The following is a 21,356-nucleotide window of genomic DNA, read 5'->3' as shown; positions in this document are numbered from 1 at the left end:
AGAATGGCTAAGAGCAAGACATTGGACTATTCTGAAGTGGCCTTCTATGAGCCCGGATCTAAATCCTATTGAACATCGGTGGAAGAAGCCGAAACATGCCGTCTGGAGAAGGCACCCTTCAAACCTGAGACAACTGTAGCAGTTTGCTCATGAGGAGTGGGACAAAATACCTGTTGACATGTGCAGAAGTCTCTTTGACAGTTACAGAAATCGTTCGATTGCAGTGATTGCCTCAAAAGGTTGTGCAACAAAATATTAAGTTAAGGGTACCATCATTTTTGTCCAGGCCTGTTTAATTAGTTTGTTTTTTAAAATTATTCTGTTGAACCACAATTCAAAAGCAATGTCTGATTTTCATTGGTTAATTTTCAGTACATTTTTATTTATTATTACTTTTATCAGTTTCAAGTTAGTTCAGTGACCATTGTGGGTTTTTCTTTCATTAACAGAGGGGTACCAACAATTTTGTCCATGTGTGTATATGCCAACATGTGACAACGAACCCCAGAGAGAATGTGATAAGCCCTCATTGATTTTTCACTGTTTACCTTTATCATTTATCAGAAGTGAGCAGTTTCTCAACTGTTGCTGGGAAATCATCTGAAAGTCTGTTATGTGTTTACATGTATACAGCAATTGCACAAACAGGAGGGGGATGGATGAGACAGTGTTGAGGACAGGTAGAGGTGGGGGAGAATAAAAGAAGAGTACTGTAGAGATTGAGTCTTCATTGACAGCAGAGCAGGATCAGGTGGGAGGATGTGCAGAACTCCACTGTGGCTGCTGGCCTCTCTGGCCTTTGCATCCCTGTCTTCTCCAGCTGATGGAGCTCCAGTGTAAGTAGACCTAACTTACCTTAATACCCTCTTCCTGAGATTGAATTAATGCAGAGAAAACATAAAAATACAAAATATAGACTACAGTTTGTTCGCTCAGCTTCCTCATATTCAAAAAGTAGCTAAGAAACTGTAATGAGCACAACTAGTTCAGTGATTGTCTGCATTTATAATTCATTTAACAAGTGTATGGATACAAACAAAAGTATTGTGCAAGTATTTGTTTAAAATACATACGCACTACTGATTTTGCTTGTGTCTTACATAATAGTCAGCAGATCAGTTTGCAGTCTCATAAGTCAAGGTAATGTGGTCTTTCAAATGATGCCAGCAAGTTGGCCCACATTTGTTCTGAGTTTGCAAAGTGATGCATTACACCAGAGACAAGCAAATAGTATTGATCCAGTGCTGGATTTTAGTCCAGATAATAAATAGATTACTCATGGTGTGTGAGGTCCATACTAGTTGGGTGGGCAGATTTGGGTTAATCAAACTTTGAACACACAGGCTAAACAACAGTGGTTCTAAATTGAACCTTAAGGGGCATAAGGACATTTTTAAATAGAACATATATGGATATTTCAACCTCTGTAGCTCCACAAAAGTCCTTTAAGTGGAACAAAAAGAAAAAAAAGAAAACACCCACAGCAGATTACAGCAGTAAATCTGTGTTTAAACAGTGACCATTATAATTAGCATTTGTGTTGCTTATTATCTTACAATAAAAAAGACCACGTTTGTCTGTACGTTCATCCTGAGCTGCAATGTGATTCAGTGCAGTAGTCCTTCTCTCTCTCCCTTCTGCACTGCAGGGAAGTGATGTCTGCCCCCAACTTGTTGCGGGTAGGAACAGCAGAAAACATATTTGTGGAATGTCAAGATTGCTCCGAAGGTGATATCCACGTCAAAATCAGGGTCATGAATCATCCAACCAAAATCACAAAGCTGGCAGACCAAACTGTGCTCCTTAATAAAGAAAACAACTTCCAGAACTTTGGGAAAATTACAGTAAAAAACAACTCTTTGTACATATGTTCCGTATACTATAAATAATAAATTACTGTTTTGCTTGCATTAAAGCTTCAGTCTGTAACTATTTTTGTTTTATATTTGCTAAAATTGTCATTATAGAAGAAGGAGGAGGGACCTGGAGGCTGTAGGCTACTCGTTCAAATTTTCTGGCTAAGTCCACTATTTTCTCAAAACTACAGACTGCAGCTTTAATCACCTAATCAATGTGTTTTCTATCAAGGCCACAAACAAATATATAAGCTTTATATTTGCTCATGGCATATCTGATTGTGCTCCTCCACAAATGTCTGGTTTCAGATACCTGTCGGGGACTTCAGTAAGGATCCCAAGGTGAAGCAGTATGTGAACCTGCAAGCTCACTTCCCTGGCCAGGTGCTAGAGAAAGTTGTCTTAGTTTCCTTCCAGTCCGGTTACATCTTCATCCAGACTGACAAGACCCTCTACACCCCCGACAGCACAGGTGCATTTTTAATGAAGTCTTTTAAGTGAGAGATATACATTATTAAACAATGAGAAGAGAAAAATCTAAATTTGAGAAGTATTAGAGATTACAAACACCAATGAGTAAATGCTCCTCCTCATATTCCCTTCTTAAAAACTCAATCCTCTCTGAGGATCAAAGTTTGACTTCAACAATTTAAATTTTTCGAAATGAGTGACTGCATTACTACTACAGAAAAAATAAGGCTTATTTTCACATAATTGGAAAAGTAAAGTCAAAACTCAGAACGTCTCTGTCTCAGTTCGTTACAGGATCTTTGGTTTGACGCCCGGTATGGAGCCTGTAGAGACTGATGAGGCCACCCAAACTGATGCTTCTATTTCCATTGAGTTTGTGGTAATGTATTCTTTGTCTTTGATAGGCACATAATTCAATGTAATATTGAATTCATCTATCACTGTTCGACTGTAGGCTAGATAATTTCCATACTTTCCAACTTGTCTCCCTGCATTCCTCTTAAATACCTAAATGTACATTGTTTCTTTCATTTCATCTCATCTGATGTCAATCCCACCTCTCACTGTAAAATGTATATGTCTCCCTCTAGTGGTTGAGTTGTAGCCTCTAGACAAGGTAGACAAGAACATACAAAAACGTTTACAGTGTCCAAGGGATCAGACTTATGAATAGTACACACTTGTTAAAATATTGACATAATTCAATAAATGTTAAATGGCAATGCTCACTTTTAATGATTGTTCAATTATGCATTTTTAGACTCCTGAAGGCATCATTTTACCACTTGAGCCAGTCACTCTGAAATCAGGCATCCACTCTGGAGATTTCCCATTGGGTGAAATTGTCAGGTGTGTATTTTATTTTACTTTAATTACACACATTCTGCACAGTCTGTTTTGGTTGGCAGGTGTTAGTGAGGATTTATGTATTTTTAACGTAACATTTCGGACTGGAAATGTTACAATGTTAAACATGAATGTCACAAGTTAGCAGTTGCCAGGCAACCAACACAGATTCCAGGAAGTTTTCTTTTTTCTGATTGAGACATAATACACACGTCTCCATGTAGCTGGGGGTCATGTACAGTGTTGGGGAGTAACGAATTGCACGTAACGACGTTACATAATTTAATTACAAAATGTACATAATTGTAATCCGTTACGTTACTGGGAGAAAATGTGTAAATAAATTACAGTTGCTTTTGGAAATTTCCATGATTACAATTTTAGTTACATTTGAAAAATCGCCGTAAAAGCTCGGATTTATCAAATAGTTTTTTCATATGAACATCCTCTTTCCAAAGCTGCAATTTGGATACTGACGCTTCTGATTGGCTGTCTCTGGTCATGTGCCATTCAGTCAGACTCAGCAACATGTCAGAGGCGCAGAAGAATATGTTCCTGTGTTGGAAATACAAACAGACATCCCAACTCTCCCGGATGTTCCGGGAGTCTCCCCGCATGTTGATAGCGGCTCCCTGACGCCCGCAAATGAGACACAATGGGCCAGATGCAAGAAAATGTTCGTATTTTTCTTCTTAAATCTGTCGTACTTTATTCGTGAGGTGGAATTTACGAGTGAGCCACGTCGGATTCACCAAACACTCGTATCACCAGGAAACAGTCGTAAATGACCTTCGTAAACATGATGAATCCCACCTGTTCTAAATGAACGCGCGTTCCCGAGAATAGTAAATTAACATGAATGACGCCCCCAAAATACCATATAAGGTCAGACGACCGGCAGGTTGTGGAGAAGCTCCATTCATGAAAATGGCACTAAAGACTAAGAATAAGAACTTTACGAGCTCTCAGACTGAGGTCCCGCTCTCAGAAATAGATCAACAGAAACACATTATTATTTAGTGTTAGTGGAATTAAAGGTCCTGAGAAAGACAAAGAATGAGGAAAAATGACCCGTGCTGTGAACGCTGTCTCAGCTGTTGCGCCGTCACAGAAATAAAAACAAAAATGACTGAGCATGAATTATGCCAGAGGATGTCATCAGCCAGGGAGTTAAACTATTACTTCGATAAGCAATATTTCAATTAAATGAATAACAGTTATTAATAAATAGTCAGTTTAGATAAAGTGATTATCATATCTTGCTTATAGTATATGATGTCAAACCCCCCCCCCCCCCCCCCCCCCCCCCCCCCCGCACATAACATATCTGTGGATATGTTATGAATGTACTGTATCATACAGTACATACATAAACACAGGAAATATAATAATACACACACCCACGTAGTTGCATTACATCAGAATATCTACAAAGGTAGGGGAAGGGCCAGAAGAAGATAAATACATAAATAATAGTTATAATTGTTGTAATTTTGTTTCCTACAGACTGAGCCATGCTAGTTGTTTTCCTCTGTTGCCAGTCTTTTAAGCTAAGCTAACTAGCTGCTGGCTCCAATTTTATTTTATGTACAGATAGGGTAGGAATTTCACGAGGGCCACATCTGCCCTGAGGCCACAGTGGCCTTGATGCCACCGCCCGCACTGCCCCAGTTGATTTTGCGGTTTTCTAGTCTGCCTCTTGGACGGAACTGCTGTGTCCGACTGTCTGACTTCGACCCTGAACACACCTGTAGCTCTCTCTGTACCTCCCGCTAGCATAACACAGACAAGCTAACATTGAAGTTTAAGGAAACAAACACAGACAAGCTAACAGTGATATTAAGTTTAAGGAAACAAACACAGACAAGCTAACAGTGATATTAAGTTTAAGGAAACACACACAGACCGCTGGTTAAAACATAAATCTACATCATCTGAGGCAGAACCTGCTCACCAAAAAACAGCGGAGTCCGAAAAACTAATGAAAACAGCGCCATGTGATGTCAACATTAACAACGTTAATCCTCAGACAGGTAACTGACGTTGCCATAGTAACAAGTTTCAGGCTAACCGGCTCAGAGTATATGAACGGCTCCAACTAAACAGGTGATATTAACGGTGCACTGTGTAAAATGCTGCGGTGCTGCGCGTTTTATCAGCTGATGTTACAAAACGCCAATATTAAGTCACTCAGATGTTTCTCATTCAACAGAAGAGAGAGTGAGGCAGATTCAACAAAAACGTGATGCTACTGAAACTGACTATCACTACTTAACTGTATAATACTATATAACTTGTAATTACTATAAAATATAGTTCAGAGAATAAGTTAACTATATAAAATAGACTCACTGGCCTAACCTGTGCAATCTAATTTAATCCAATACAGCAGCTCTGCTATAAATTCTACATTTATGAGGCTTATACATTTTTTGACAAGAAGGTGAAAATTCTGCTTAATGTTCATTATTGAGTGATTGTGGCGCATTAGGATGCATTATATTGAAAGGTGTTCCTAATATTTTGTCCACTCCATTAACATAGGTGAGGAGGGCAAAATATTAAGAACACCATTCAATGTAATGCACCCAAGTACACAACCACCACTTAGTACAACCTCAGTAATAAACAAAGTAGAATTATCACTTTTTTGACAATGTCAACAAAAACTGAAAATGTATAAACTTTAAAAAAAGCAGAATTTATAGCAGAGCTGTTGTATTGGATTGAATTATATTGCACATGTGTTCCTAATGAAATTGCAGGTGACTGTAGTTCAGAGAATAAAACTACTAAAGTGTATACTAAATAACTAATTACTATATAATATAGTTCAGAGAATAACTTAAATTGAAGGAAAGTGACAGAATACAATCTGTGGTAAGAATAGGACACGGTGCGGCCTACAGTCCCCCCCAACAAATTAAAATCCCCCCTATACGAAGCATTTAAAGAGGGAATCCCCCCTATTTTGAAAACTGAATTTCAGGCTTGAACCGCTCGGACGGGTTATAATGACAGTTTGACACCAATCTATCACCGGCCGACCAGGAGACTTCATCAAAGGCACCCCCCACCCTCTTGTGGTTAAAAAGTGTAGGAGATGTTTCTTTACCTGCTTGACAGTTTCAAATGAGACTCCAATCTTCTTCAGAAGCGTCATTAGTCCTTAAATTAAATTCATTATGGACGTGGACTTAAAATCATTGTTTTATTTTATGGCCTTTCTGCCCTCAAAAAATTGACAACACAAAAGGCCAAGTGGCCTTGCCCCTAAAATGACGAAATTTCATTGTTAATTGTAAATGAATCATAGTAGAAGGTACTGCAACTTTTCTAACTATTGTTTAGTCAGCCAACATAAATGTAGGGCACTAAAAATGACTGTTAGCATCTTATTTATTTATATCTCAACTTGTAGAAGACATAAATAACTTCAGTCTGAGGTGTGGACTCCTGTGTTACGAATATGCTAACCTTTTACTGTGTGTGTGTGTGTGTGTGTGTGTGTGTGTGTGTGTGTGCGCGTGTGTAGTCGTGGACTTTGGAAAGTGGTTGCCAAGTTCAACAGCAACCCACAGCAGAGTTACTCTTCAGAGTTTGAGGTCAAAGAATATGGTAAGTCCCTCTTACTCAAACTGTTATTTAAATTGACTTACTTTTGACCCAATTAGACATTCAATAAAATGTTTCCAATGTTTCAGTGTTGCCCAGTTTTGAGGTCAAACTGATACCTGAGTTCGCCTTCTTCTATGTGGACAGCAATGACTTTACCGTCGAAATTAAAGCTACGTATGTGCAGGTTTTTGTTTTGTGGATATAGAAAATGGGCTTGATAGAGAACGTTAAGGGTGTTTTGACTATTCCTATTGTAACTCTGTCCTGTTTTTATTTGATTGTGGGCTTACAATGTCTTCTCTTGTGGTTTTAGGTATCTGTTTGGTAAAGAGGTGGATGGGACAGCCTATGTGGTATTCGGGGTTGTGATGGAGCGTGAAAAGAGGAGCTTCCCCAGCTCTCTTCAGAGGGTGCCGGTGAGCAAATACTAACACTTTTGTTACATCACAAGCATAAACCCAAAGTGCTACAAAATCTGCAAAACATGAAAACATTCTGGGATTTTACTGTTGTCCATATGTCTACAGTTATAACTGTTACATTCAGAGGGAGGTATTCATGTTCAGAATTAAACCAGAGTGACATAAGAATTTACACGCCAAACAAAGTATCTACTGACCTACTACTAACCTACATTTCTATCCTACATTATATAGTGTTAGATAATACAGCAATAGTTAGATATCTGGTGTTATGGGGTGGCTGTGGCTCAGGAGGTAGAGCGGTGGTCCACCAATCGGAAGACTGGCCGTTCGATGATGTCCTTGGGCAAGATACTTAACCCCAAATTGCTCCCGAAAAGACAGTGTGTGAATGGTTAGTCTCCCTCCTGATGAGCAGGTTGGCACCCTGTGTGGTAGCTCCTGCCATCAGTGTATGAATGTGTGTGAATGTGACATGTAGTGTAAAAGTGCTTTGACTAGTCGAAAAGACTAGAAAATTGCTATATAAGTATAGTCTATTTACCTTTCACCATTTAGATCAGGCACGGTGCTGGACGGGTCAAACTGAAGAGACAGCACATCGAAGAGACCTTTAATATCACTGAGCTGGTGGGGAATCCTTTGTATGTAGCTGTCAGTGTGCTGACGGAGAGTGGTGAGAAAGACACTGTTTCTATCTGTTCAGTATGTATGATCATGTGTGAATCATATGATTTATCAGCACAACAGTTTTCAAATTAATCTTAAATGAGTGAAAGTCATGTGTCATGTGACAAAAAGTAAGTCAGAAATTGAATGGATTTACAGCTTTTCTGTGTCAATTAGGCATGAATAAAACAAACAATTCTTCAGTAATGTGTGTGTGTGTTTGTGTGTTTGTGTTTCTCTGTTTCACAGGTAGTGAAATGGTGGCGGCAGAGTTGAGAGGTATCAAGATTGTCACTTCACCTTACACCATCACCTTCAAGAAAACACCCAAATATTTCAAACCAGGAATGACATTTAATATGGCGGTAAAGTACACATTTACATCTGTGCAAAATGAAACCAAGGTTAATTTTCTTGAACATGAAACATTTCACAACTGAAACACAGTCACTGTTTGAGCAAATGACTAGTGCAATTCCTCAATCTGTAAAAAATGACACACTTCACTGATCTGTCTATTTGACAATGCTCACATAATCCTGAGGGATGTTTGTTTGTTCTTGATTGCATGCCAATATTCTGTGATGCAACGGGGCTATGCTGTTTACCAGAGAATGAAAGCATAAAAAATGATGAAAACATATTTCTTTTAATCCCTTTTTTTTTTTACCACTTGCCCATTCAGACAAGTAAGTTGCTGGATTTACTAGCCCGACATAGGATTTTACTTAACATGATGACTGTTGAACCATGAAGTCCTAATACTGGTAGCATTATGTTACCATTGATAAAATGTCTTTTAATGAGGTACTTCAGTGTTTTTCTGACTGTTCAGCTGTTTGTGTCTTGGATGGTAGGTTGAAGTTCTGAATCCTGATAAGACTCCAGCAAATCGTGTTAGGGTGGTTGTAAGGGAAGGTTATCGTGAGGTGCAGGGCATCACTGCAGCCAACGGCATAACTAAACTTACCATCAATACAGTGGCAGGAAAAGACAATCTGAACATCATCGTAAGTCTCCAAAATGTTTTTAAAGTCTCAACCCTTTGGCATTACAGTCAGGTTTGGCAAATTAAAACAGTTTTTGAGCTAAAAGGAGAGTGAACCTTAATTCACACTCATCAGGTGGCCAGAAACTTAACTCTAAATGAAGGTTAATGTGGTTCTGTTTCTGCTGGAAAAATGACTAGATCATTACAAACTTGTAAGCCAGTAATACAAGCATGTTGACGTTCTCTCAACTGATGTTCATCTGGCTATATGTTGTTTTGTCATTTCTTCAATTGATTTTACTTTTTCTAGTCTGAGCTACACTAGTGAAGTATTGGATAGGAAAGGATTTCTTTATTTAACTGTGTTTGTGTGTGTATGCTTATTTCTATGTTTTAATTGCAGGCAAAGACCAATGATAGTGGTATTTCACTTGAAAGGCAAGCAACAGCCACCATGATTGCTGTCCCATATAAAACTAAAAGCAACAATTACATCCACATCGGTAAGGGTCCTCCTGAAACAACATCAAATAATGTAGTAAAACGATGGTGTGAATGACAGTGACAGTGCTGCCTTAATGCAAAGCACAATATCTTTTAAGTGTCTATAATATAATCACAATAATCACAAAGTGTAATTTCTGCAGAGGTGGATACAGCTGAGCTTAAATTAGGAGATAACATGAAAATCAACCTCAACTTCAACGGGCAGCAAAACCATAATCCAGACATCACATACCTGGTGAGAGATGCTTTGCTCCTGTGCATGTTTTTGTGCATTGTGCACATGCACATGTATTTGTTTGGCTTCACACAACTTGTGTATTATATGCATGCATTTTAGATAAGTGCTGATGTTTAAATCTGTTCCCATCAGATCCTGAGCAGAGGTCAGCTGGTGAAACATGGCCATTACAAGATGGATGGAAACATAGTGATTTCCCTGCCCCCATTTCCCATCCAAAAAGACATGCTGCCATCATTCCGCATCATAGCCTACTACCATACAAATGAAAATGAAGTGGTGTCAGACTCTGTTTGGGTGGATGTCAAGGACACCTGTATGGGCTCGGTGAGGCACACAACACTGAAGTAGTTAAACTAATAAGGGTGGACAAAAAAACCCACCCACACTCAAGATGATGAAGTTCTGTGATATAGTGTTGTAACTGCTTTAACAAATACTAATCTGCATGTTTCCTTCACTGTCCTTTCTTTGGTCCAGCACCTGGTTAAAGTTTCTTTTTTTTTTTTCTGCAACGTGCACATCTACCACACACTTTTTGATATTTTTCCCTTCATTGCCCTTCACTTCACATTTAGCTGACGCTGGAATCAAAAAGCTCTGTTGCATCCTATGAGCCTCGTAAGATGTTTGGTCTGAGGATAACAGGAGACCCAGGGGCCACAGTAGGACTGGTGGCAGTTGACAAAGGCGTCTACGTCCTCAACAACAAGCACCGTCTCACCCAGAAAAAGGCAATTTCTATCTGTATTTTCTAAGCTATTTAAAGGGAATTCATTTCAAATCTAAGTGTAAGACAAAGATAAATAACTTATACATGTGTTCACTTTTCTGTATTTCTAAAGAACAAATTGGTACACAGTGTACAAGTGTGTTAGTCACTTTTACACAGGATAGGATATTGTCATGCAGCAGATTTTTGGCCTGCAGTTTGTCATGTGTTTACTGATACATCCATCTTACTTAACCCTTGTGTGTTTGCATTTTGCTGCTCAGGTGTGGGACATGGTAGAGAAGTACGACACAGGCTGCACACCAGGTGGAGGGAAAGACAGCATGAGTGTGTTCTATGATGCTGGGCTGTTATTTGAGTCTAGCACTGCTTCTGGGACCGCACACAGACTAGGTGACACTACTTATTCTGTAGTCTCATTGTTTTTCCTTCTTATCACATTCCCAACCCAACCCAGCTTTGGTGTGATCACACATGTGCACCTTTAGTCATACTAACTAAGCTAAAGGTGATGTCACTGTGTCACTGAAAACACCTGTGCATCTCTGCAGCAAGAGAGAAAGTTTAACCACTAGAGGTCAGCAAAGCCACAATTTTCAGGGGCTACTCTTCCCATGGTTGTTTCACCCTAATTACATTATATTTGATAACAATCCAACAAATAATATATGCAATGGCTAAATGACCTCACTGAATCTATCTTCATCAGCACCACATCACAGACACCATGCAGTACTCAAGCCTAAATTTAACATTGTTGAGTTCTTTCAAAGATCTGGTATGTGTTTCGTTTCCAGAATTGAAATGTCCGGCCCCCAGCAGGAGGAAACGAGCCATTACTATAACAGAAGTTATAACCAGCTTAGGTAAGAACCATAGCTCAAATTAACCAATCAAATATTCAGTCCCCCTCTGCGACACAGCTCTCCGAAATGTTTGTAATTACAAACAATATTTGTCTTTGCAATTCTGTGTATCAGTGGAAAGATTGAAGCACAATTCATGTTTCTGTTTTTGTTCTGTAAATGTATTTTCATTTTACAAACATGTTTATATTTTGAATAACTGTGCAGTTGTCCATCACCATCTTCTTGCTCTCCATACCTTTTCACCTCCGCCTCTTTCCTTCTGCAATCTTCCTTTTTTCCAGCGAGTCAGTATAAAAAAGGACTACAACGTGACTGTTGTTTGGATGGCATGAAGGACACCCCCCTCTCATACACCTGTGAGGTGCGCAGCGAGTACATCACTGACGGTATAGTCTGTGTCGAGGCCTTCCTTCACTGCTGCAAGGAGCTGGAAAGTCAGCGAGATGAGAGGAGGCATGACAGCCTTGTATTGGCTCGCAGTAAGAGACAATTCTTGCTATCCATGGTCATAGAGGTAGTTAGAAAATAATCACTGTCTCTCAGTGAAAACCTTTTTTAAATCTCTGCATCAGGTGAGGAAGATGACAGTTACTTGGACAGCAATGACATTGTTTCCCGCACCAAGTTCCCAGAAAGTTGGAACTGGCTAGATATTAAACTGCCTGCTTGCCATCAAAGAAATCCTAACTGGTGAGGCAACAGAAATATACAAACTTTAAAATCATGCCACAGCTAAAATTTCAGATAACAAACTGCCCAATTGCCTTAATTGGTGAGTCAACTGACATCTGTAAGCACACACAAATACACTGATAACTAATTTCATGACACTCACCTTTTACCTGTCAACCTGATTACACTGTTCTATGTTTCAGTGCTACCACATCTTTTGAGGAAAATTATCCTCTGCAAGACTCCATCACAACCTGGCAGTTCACTGGCATTAGTCTTTCAAGAACTCATGGTGAGGATTCAGTGACTAAAATCTGTCTTGTGTTTTAATTTGTGTGCCTCATTAAAACTAAAAGCCTTCTATTTTACTGTCTCTCTATCCCCCACTTTTTTTTCTTCTGTTGTTTTTTAAATATCACTCCCATCTTTAAGGAATCTGTGTTGGCGAGCCGTTAGAGGTAATTGTACAGAAACAATTCTTCATTGATCTCAGGCTGCCTTACTCTGCTGTCCGTGGAGAGCAGATAGAAATTAAGGCAATACTCCACAACTACAGCCCAGACTCTATCACAGTAAGTCTATGCTACTCTGCTCTGGTGTTTTGTGTCTTTCAGCCATGACATTTAATAATTATATTTTAATGGAGAGTTTGCCAACAGAAGGGCAAAAACAATACTAAATATTGGACCGACATACAATGTGGCAAAAAGGGAAATTATAAATGAAAGTAATGCAAGAAAGATTTTCTCCCGTCTTTGATAATTATGATATCTCACTGCAATATTCACTGTTACCTTTCCATTCAAGATCAAATTGATCCTCAGGGAAACAGTTTAAAGCATTACATTTTCTTCAAATGGGGACTGCATTGTTAAAGGACTTTAACTAATATTGATCATTATTATTACATATAATGATGCAAGTCCCTATTTAAAGGTGCAGTGTATAGAATCTAGTGGCAAGTAGCGGAACATACTTAGTAGAAACAGAATATTTTATTAATAGGTGTGTTTTAATTTTTGTATAATCACCTGAAAATAAGAACTTGTTTTTGTAACCTTAGAATGAGCACTTTATATCTACATAGGGAGTGGGTCCTCTTGAATTGAGGCCACCATGTTGCACCGCCATGTTTCTACAGTAGCCCAGAACCAGCAAACCAAACACTGGCTCGAGAGAGAGAGCCTGTTTTTGTGAGTTTCAGTCTCCATAGGTTCTCCTACACACTTGGTAGGTGGAGGGTGTTTTCTGTCAGATTCTGTAACCTCACTACTAGATGCACCTAAATGATACACATTGTCCTTTGAGACAGACATAATGTTGTTATTCTATAGATAATTGTCAAACGTGACATGAAATTATCTGTAGATGCTAAACATACTTGACCATCATCTGCTACTGTGGGATGGGATCTTTATCCTTGATCAACTACATGCACTGTAAATTCTTCTCGTCTTGACAAGATTTAAAACCTTAAATCAGGAAATATGAGATTATTTGTCTTGTTATTTACTAGTTTCTACTTTTGAGTCTGTATATTCTTAAATTTAGCATGAATATTTCTTATTTGTCTTAATTAGTCAGGAAAGCTTACACTTAATTATTTATTGGTAAAAAAAAGTTGAAACACATCCAGAATCAATTTTTTTCACTAGACAAACACTTGTTTCAAGATCAGTGACACACACTCAAGTTCAATTGCTTGATTTAAGAATGACAGATAGACATATTTACAAAAAAACAAACCATTTTATTCAAAGGTAATTGCCCAACCATGCTTCAACTTGAATGGACACTTTGATTTTCACTGCTGAAACACAGGTGAACCCAGCTTCATACAAATAATGTCACTGGAAAAGCAAGAAGCTTAAAGCTTAAATTGGTAGACTGGTAGTCATATTTTATCAAATTTGATCAGCCTGACACCTGACATGAACTGTATCACCATTTCACAATTGAAATTACAAGGATAAAGTAATCAAATTGTAAGGACTGTTACCACTCTTTGGCGACCAGGGCAATGGAACAAGCTGCAAAAACAAAACCAACATGTAACTGGCTTTTACAAAATAATGTAAAATATACAGTATGGAAGAGGTCTTTGACTTCAATCAGAACTCATGATACATTTCTACCCAGGGCCATTCCTATGTGCAATTATATCACAAAGTTAATCTTTTATTGGCACGAAAACACTTTCCTAACATAAACGTAATAGACACGACAGTCTACAGCACTATATCAGGCATGTTTTAACATACAGTCGGTCTACAACTCTGCAGGCAGTGACACAGAGTGCTAAGATGGAGTACACATGGAGGAAAACAACAGAATAATCTAACATTCTGACTGACTTCTTCACAACCAAATTGTAAATTATTAAACTATTTTACTTAACAGTTGTTTGTTGCTGAACAGAGCCTGCTCTGTCTGCTGGTTTAGTTCAGTCCATTTTGATCCTCCATAATACAAATAATGGTCCCTTTTTTTTTTCTTTTTTTTTAATTTACAATTTTTATTCAATGCAAGGTACAGTACACATATGAAACATCCATTACACTTGTTAAAGGAAGTAAATGTAAAGAACAAAGTCTAACAGTGGCGTACTGAGTATTTTCAAAACCACACAGAACAATTTATCACTTTCGAAAGTAGAGGACGATTTTACTGCTCCACATAAACCTCAGCCTTACTGAAGAGCGTGTACAACATATTAGGTACTACGATGAACACACCTGTGTTGCACAGGTATAAACCAGTTGTTTTTTGTTTTTGTCCCCCCCCCCCCTCTTTTTTTCTTAAACCAAAAAAAAACAAAACCAAAGATTCAGTAGACATTTGGTAGTCACTTTTCTAATCTAGGCACTTTTTAAAAAACCCCTAAAAAAAAAATAAAAAAAAAAAATAATAATAATATTTTGCTAAGATATAGCGTAATACCAACAATGAGAAAATTAAAAATGAATAATAAATAAATGAAAATAAAAGACGACCAAAATCTTACAAATATGATTTTTTTTTTTTTTTTTTTTAAATAGTTGACATTTGGTAGTCACATGTTTAATACTGTATTATTAACTCTGTAGTGCTTCTTTTTTTTTTTTTTTTTTTTTACCCCCAAAACAATAAAATATTTAGTTAAGATATGGCACAATACCAGCAATGAAAAAAAAAAATATTTTTTTTTTTAGTTAACTTCAATAGAACAGAAGAAACATAAGAACTGGGATGTATATTAGAAAAACACAGGTTGATTAGAGAATATCAACACATATGGGAGGTTGAACTAGCAGTAGTAGCCTATATTCTTTTTGTGTGTTCAGATAAGGAAAGACCCCAATGTTTTGTTGTTTAATAAGGATCATTCTGTCGTGTCCCTTCAGTTAGGTCGTCTTTTTTCAACAAAGGAGATCCACTTTGACCATATTTTATTAAATCTGTCCATCTGTAGATTAAGTGAGTGTGTAACTTTTTCCATTCGATATATGTCGTCAACCGTGTCCATCCATTCACTCACTGTAGGAGGTTCGGGGTGAAGCCAGTGTCTAGTGATATTTTTCTTAGCAGTTACCATAATTATAAAAAGATATCTATTAGTGTTTCCAATAATAAAATCTGATTTGCCGAAGATAAAGGTTTCAAATTGGTTGGGTATCTGTATATGAAATATATCCTCCATTGTTTTATGAACATCTGACCAAAAATTCTGCAACCCTGGGCATTTCCAAAATATATGCCAATGATTTGCATCTCGACCTCCACATCCTCTCCAGCATATGGGGTCTTCCCCTGTGTTATGAATTTTCATCTTTGGAGTAGTGAAAAATCTTATCAAACACTTCCACGCAAATTCCCTCCATGTGTGTGCACTTGTGCATCTCCACAGAATTTTAAGGTAGTTAAGCCATTCTTCTTTGGTTATGTCAAGTTGTCCTTCTTTTTCCCATTTATTTTTGATATATTCTGTGGTGTATGGTTTTTTTGTTAGGAGGCCTTTGTACAACCTTGAGATGGCGCCTTTAATTGATTCAATTGAGTATGACCTCAAGAATTCTTTTAATATTGCATCCTCTAGGTCTACGGGAAGTGATTTGTTGCATTTATCAAAATAATTACGAAGTTGCAAGAATCTGTAAAAGTCCTGCTGTTCTAAGGAGAATTCTCTTCTTAGCGTTTGGAAGTCTTTTAGTATTCCTTTATTTGTAAGTGAGTAGAATGTTGAGATCCCTTTGCTTGTCCAGGTTTTGAATCTGAGGTCTAATTGGTTTGGTTTGAAGTCAGGATCATATGCAATCCATCTGATGAACCATAATGTATCCAGTAATTTATATTCTGTTTTGATTGTGTTCCAGATTTTAAGTTGGAACTTCAGCCATGGGTTTTTTAGTTTACTTATTGTTTGTTTCATTTCCTTATTACCTAACACTGCTTGAATTGGGGAATCCCTAATTAAGGTCTTTTCTATATCCTTCCATCTTGCGTTATATTCCTGATTACATACATTTAATAATGGCTTGATCTGAGTTGAGTAAAAGTAATTTCTTAAATGTGGGACTGCCATTCCACCCTCTTTTTTGGGGAGTTGCAACATTTTAAATCTTACTCTTGGTTTTTTCCCTTGCCAGATGAATCTTGAAAGAATTTTGTCCCACTCATTAAATTGTTGGGATTTAATTTCGAGGGGGAGAGCCTGAAACAGATATAAAATCCTAGGAAGGATGTTCATTTTAATTGATTCTATTCTTTGTGTTAAACTCATAAATGGATTTGAGTTCCATCTTGCAATATCTGCTTTTAATTTGTTTATAAGTGGGTCATAGTTTATTTTTTTAGTTGTGGTTATATCTTTTGGCAATAATATTCCAAGATATTTTATTGCTTCTTGGTCCCATTTCATATGGAATCTCTTTTGGAGCTCTATAGGTGGGTTGTAATTAAGTTTTAAAATTTGTGTCTTTTGGATATTTAGCTTGTATCCTGCATATTTACCATACTGTTCTAGTAATTTAAATAATTTGGGGAGAGATTTAGATGGTTCAGTTAGGTACACCAAGATGTCGTCTGCGTACAGCGCCACCTTGTGTTTGTCATTACTTATGTTAATTCCTTTGATGTTGTCTGTCTGCCTGATCCATTGGGCTAATGGCTCTATGAAGAGAGCAAAAAGAAGAGGTGACATCCCACAACCTTGTCTTGTACCTCGTTCTAGTTTAATGGTCTTTGATAGGTGCCCATTTATTTTAACTCTGGCAGTAGGGTTGTTATATAATGAATTAATTGCATTAACAAAACTCTTGTGAAAGCCGAATTTCTCAAGGACCAGGTATAAGAACCCCCAGCTCACTGAGTCGAAGGCCTTCTCTGCGTCCAAACTAACGAGTAAAGCCTATAATTTCTGTTCTTGAATATGGCTTAATACATGTAGTGATCGTCTTATATTGTCGTGTGTCTGTCTCTGTGGAACAAATCCGGTCTGATCTGTATGGATGAGCTGGGGTAGAACTTTTTCAACTCGTCTTGCGAGAATCGATGTGTATAGTTTGTAATCGATATTGAGAATTGAGATTAGTCTGAACGAGCCGCATTCTAATCTATCTTTTCCCTCTTTGGGTATGACTGTTATAGTGGCCTCCTTCCATGTTGGTGGGATTTTTCCTTCTTTTAAAGCTTTATTGAATATGTGAAGGAGATATGGTTTTAGTTCGGTCCTGAAGGCTTTGTACCATTCGGACGAGAATCCGTCTGGTCCAGGTGACTTGTTGGTTTTTAGCCTTGATATGGCTTTGTCTAATTCTTGTTCTGTTATTTCTTCAGTTAATTCTTTATTTTGCTCTTCGTTTAAGATAGGTAGGTTAAGAGAGTTTAAAAATGTTCTAGTATTTTGTTCTTCCTCTAATCGTGATTGGGAGTATAGTTCTTTGTAATATTTTTGAAAGGCTGATTGTATTTCTTCTCTTTTATATACCAGATCCTTTGTAATTGGATCCCTGATTTTGTGAATAGTGCTGTCTGCTTTCTGTTTTTGTAGTTTTCTTGCTAACAGTTTTGCGAACTTTGAGCCCGTCTCATAGTATTTTTGTTTTGTGAAGAACTTTTTTTTTTGCGTTTCTTGGGTGTACCAGGTGTTTATCGCCTTCCTGGTTTCTTTTAGTTGCAACTCAATGTTCCGATTTAAGTCCTTTTGTGTTTTGTTTCAAGCTCTTCCAGTTCTCTAGTTAATTTTGCTAGACTTTCTTGTCTTTCTTTCTTTTTTTTTGCACAATATGAGATTATTTTCCCCCTGAAGACAGCTTTAAGTGTATCCCATACTATTTCTGAGGTAACTTCATTATTGTTGTTTTCTTGTAAAAACTGTTCTATTTCTCTTTTTATTTGTCTTTTGAATTGCTGATCATTAAGGATACTGGAGTTTAGTTTCCATAATGTATTTCTTGGGCTGTTGTTTATTTGAATTGTTAACAGGATAGGGGCATGATCTGATAAGTCAATATTTCCATGTTCACACTGCTGTACTCTATGGCGGTCCCTCTTATAAATAACAAAGTAATCAATTCTCGAGTATACATCATGTGGGTTAGAATAATGAGTGTAGTCTCGTTCTGATGGGTGAACATCTCGCCATAGGTCAATCACCCCAATCATGGTCCCTTTTTAAAACTTCATCCTCCTCTCTTTCATGGTGGCAAACCTGCCAACCACTTTATTCTTGTCAGTATTTACGTCCCGCTCCACACGCAGCAAAATGAAATTAGACAATCTGGCGTCATCCATGCACGAGTGTAAATATGTTTTAATGAGGCACAGACGGCTCAAACTCTGTTCAGCACTGGCACTACTGCTGGGCATAGACGTATATATGTCTAAGCTGCTGGGTACATAGCTTACTTTCATGCTTCCGCATTCCTATTATGCATTGCAGTGAATAGAGTAGTATTAAAATGTGCTGTTAAGTTTGCCGTTTTTCTCAAATTCAAATGTTACTCTATGATTTATGTTGTTTAATGTGTCTGCTTAGTTTTTGTTGGTAATTGTAATTCCTGTGCTGGTCACTCAAAGAAACGTAACAGTTTAACAACTTTTCTTACTGAACCAGCTTCTTGTGAGATGTTTGGTCAGTCAAGAAAGTCACATGGACTTATACTGGTTGATCACTTCACGTTGAATTTACTTGGCCCATCTGGAGCCCGGGATTGGTCCTCAATGTACGCTCTCAGCTTTGCCTACAGTAACACTGTATGTGATTTCCATATAAACAGTCACCTGTATTAATATGAGCCATCTTGTTTAAAGTAACCACACAAGAATAATTTACACATGTTTAGTGTATCTCACTTGTTACTGTGATGTGGCAATCTGATCAAGAAAGTTTAACAAAAATTCAGTATTTTTGTACTGATTTCAAACCCTTGGAAACTTACCAGAGCTTGCTTATTTTAGGATATTTTGTCAAGTAAAATGATCTTGCTGCATGGACAGATGATTTCACTTGCACTGAGTCAGTTTCTGCTGGAATTAAGTATTTTTTCCTATATTTTAGCTGGCATTTTTTTGCAGTGTGTACCTCATTTTCTTTCCCCATCTTTGCTTTGTTTTCAAGGTGCGTTTGGATCTGATTGAGAAAGAGCATGTGTGCAGTTCAGCATCTAAGAAAGGAAGGTATCGTCAAGAGGTTGAAATTGGCCAAGAAACAACACGATCTGTACCCTTTATTATTATTCCTATGAAGGAAGGAAAATACCAAATAGAGGTCAAAGCAGCTGTTAAAAACGCATTTGTCAGCGACGGAATCATGAAGTCACTGCTGGTGGTGGTAAGAGGCTTTCAGTGATTTGCATACAATCAGTACTGTTGCCCCATGTAGCCACTTCATTTAGATCAATGTCATATTAGTAGGGGTGTGACGAGATCTCGCGAGACGAAAACGCGCAATATTTCTCGTTGAAGTGAATTTTGTCTCGCGAAGCTATAATTAAGGGAAAAAACCCACTCATTCACACGTCATGTCTTCTCTTTATAATGTCACGTGTGGATCATTAACCTTGTTGCAGCTTCTACCTGTTGAGAAGATCTCAGTCAGTAGTAGGAGAGGAGTAGTGATAAGTTGACCTCAGGTCTCTACACTGAGAGCCTGAAGTAGGAGGAGCAGGGAATCTAGTGCATCTATGGAAGCCTAATGATGACAAAAGTAAAATGAGTCACACTACCAAATTATAACACATTTTATATGTTGTTCTACTTGTGTATTCATGTGATACAGGATTTGTGCAATTTACTTTTATTTCTGTGTTTTTTTATTAGCAATATGTTATAATTTGTGATAATTGGATTCTTTATTTAATTTATATGTATATATTTATATATTTGGTATTTGTGATTGTATCTAACTTTTGTATTTATGGTTGTTATTTCCATAAATACCAAAATGATCCATCTATAAAATATCTATATAGGGAAACCTTTTACAGTGCTGCATACTGCATATGATAATTATATATTTAGAAAGTAGAAACAAGTAATTCATTACAAGATGATTAGTTAAAACATTTCAATTCAATTTCCATTTTGTGAATTTTAAATAAAAGAACAGTCATGTACTTCCTCATTGAAGTTTTCTTAAAAAAAAAAGTTAAAATCACGTCTCGTCTCGTGAGCTGAGTGTATCGTCACACCCCTACTTATTAGTCATTGTCAGTAAAGGGAAATACTCATCTTTTGGGGCTTAATTTTGATCCATGTTAAGAAGACTATTGCTGTGTATCAGTCTTTTTAAATGCAACTGGAAATAAGAAAAACAGAAATAACAACTAAACTTTGTTTTTCAGCCTGAAGGGGAACTGGCTGAACCTTTTAAAATTATAACTCTGAACCCTAAAGGTTTGTGTGATAATTTGTAACCATTAAATTGCTACAGTATGGGCACAACCAGGACTGTAGTGGGCGGGGACACGGGGGAACGCTGTCCGACCATTTCTATCAGCATGATTAAAAAATAAAAAGATAGTAATAATAAGTAGCAGGAGAAAGAGACCTGCAACCAATTCCCGCAATAACCATTCTGACCCTCTGTGGCGATTCATTTAACTGTTTTAGGAGTAGTAGCCTAATGAAAAGCAAAACATCAAACGTAAATTACTCTGGTGTTTTTTATTATGGCAGCACCGTCTGCTCATTGTAAGACTTAACCCACTTCAGAGTTAACATTGTGCATAGGCCATACAATGCATGTGTGACTTGTGTGTGTGAATGTAGGCCTATGATTTGTGGTTATGAGAACGTGGCAATGCAGCAATACTCTGGTGTTTTTCTATGGTAGCGCCGTCTGCTGTGATTATTTTGGATTTGTCACACAAACTTGTGTTTATGTAGAAAATGCATTTGGTGTGACTTGCGTGTGTGTGAGTTTAGGCCTGTATTATTGTCAATTGGTACGACTTGTGTGTGTGTGTGTGTGTGTGTGTGTGTGT

General features: G+C 37.6%; 1 protein-coding gene across 1 annotated transcript in view; it reads left to right on the top strand.

Annotated features, from left to right (window-relative positions):
- The first annotated feature begins 688 nt into the window (after positions 1-688).
- The window catches only part of LOC134001360 (complement C3-like), a 44,173-nt gene continuing 23,505 nt past the window's right edge, over positions 689-21,356 (top strand). The window contains exons 1-23 of the mRNA XM_062440934.1: positions 689-836; positions 1,649-1,844; positions 2,166-2,328; positions 2,612-2,706; positions 3,088-3,176; positions 6,709-6,791; positions 6,878-6,965; positions 7,105-7,207; positions 7,772-7,889; positions 8,132-8,247; positions 8,740-8,892; positions 9,277-9,376; positions 9,521-9,615; positions 9,751-9,945; positions 10,197-10,352; positions 10,615-10,744; positions 11,149-11,217; positions 11,502-11,699; positions 11,793-11,910; positions 12,096-12,184; positions 12,325-12,464; positions 19,490-19,702; positions 20,715-20,766. Coding sequence (XP_062296918.1) covers positions 760-836; positions 1,649-1,844; positions 2,166-2,328; positions 2,612-2,706; positions 3,088-3,176; positions 6,709-6,791; positions 6,878-6,965; positions 7,105-7,207; positions 7,772-7,889; positions 8,132-8,247; positions 8,740-8,892; positions 9,277-9,376; positions 9,521-9,615; positions 9,751-9,945; positions 10,197-10,352; positions 10,615-10,744; positions 11,149-11,217; positions 11,502-11,699; positions 11,793-11,910; positions 12,096-12,184; positions 12,325-12,464; positions 19,490-19,702; positions 20,715-20,766 — 2,836 coding nt within the window. The 5' untranslated portion in view covers positions 689-759. The remainder of the gene's footprint in view (positions 837-1,648; positions 1,845-2,165; positions 2,329-2,611; positions 2,707-3,087; positions 3,177-6,708; positions 6,792-6,877; positions 6,966-7,104; positions 7,208-7,771; positions 7,890-8,131; positions 8,248-8,739; positions 8,893-9,276; positions 9,377-9,520; positions 9,616-9,750; positions 9,946-10,196; positions 10,353-10,614; positions 10,745-11,148; positions 11,218-11,501; positions 11,700-11,792; positions 11,911-12,095; positions 12,185-12,324; positions 12,465-19,489; positions 19,703-20,714; positions 20,767-21,356) is intronic.

Source organism: Scomber scombrus, chromosome 19 (genome assembly GCF_963691925.1).
Source record: "Scomber scombrus chromosome 19, fScoSco1.1, whole genome shotgun sequence".
Classification (NCBI taxonomy): Eukaryota; Metazoa; Chordata; class Actinopteri; order Scombriformes; family Scombridae; genus Scomber; species Scomber scombrus.
Note: the sequence above shows the minus strand (reverse complement) of the source record. Positions and strands in the feature narration are given on the sequence as shown.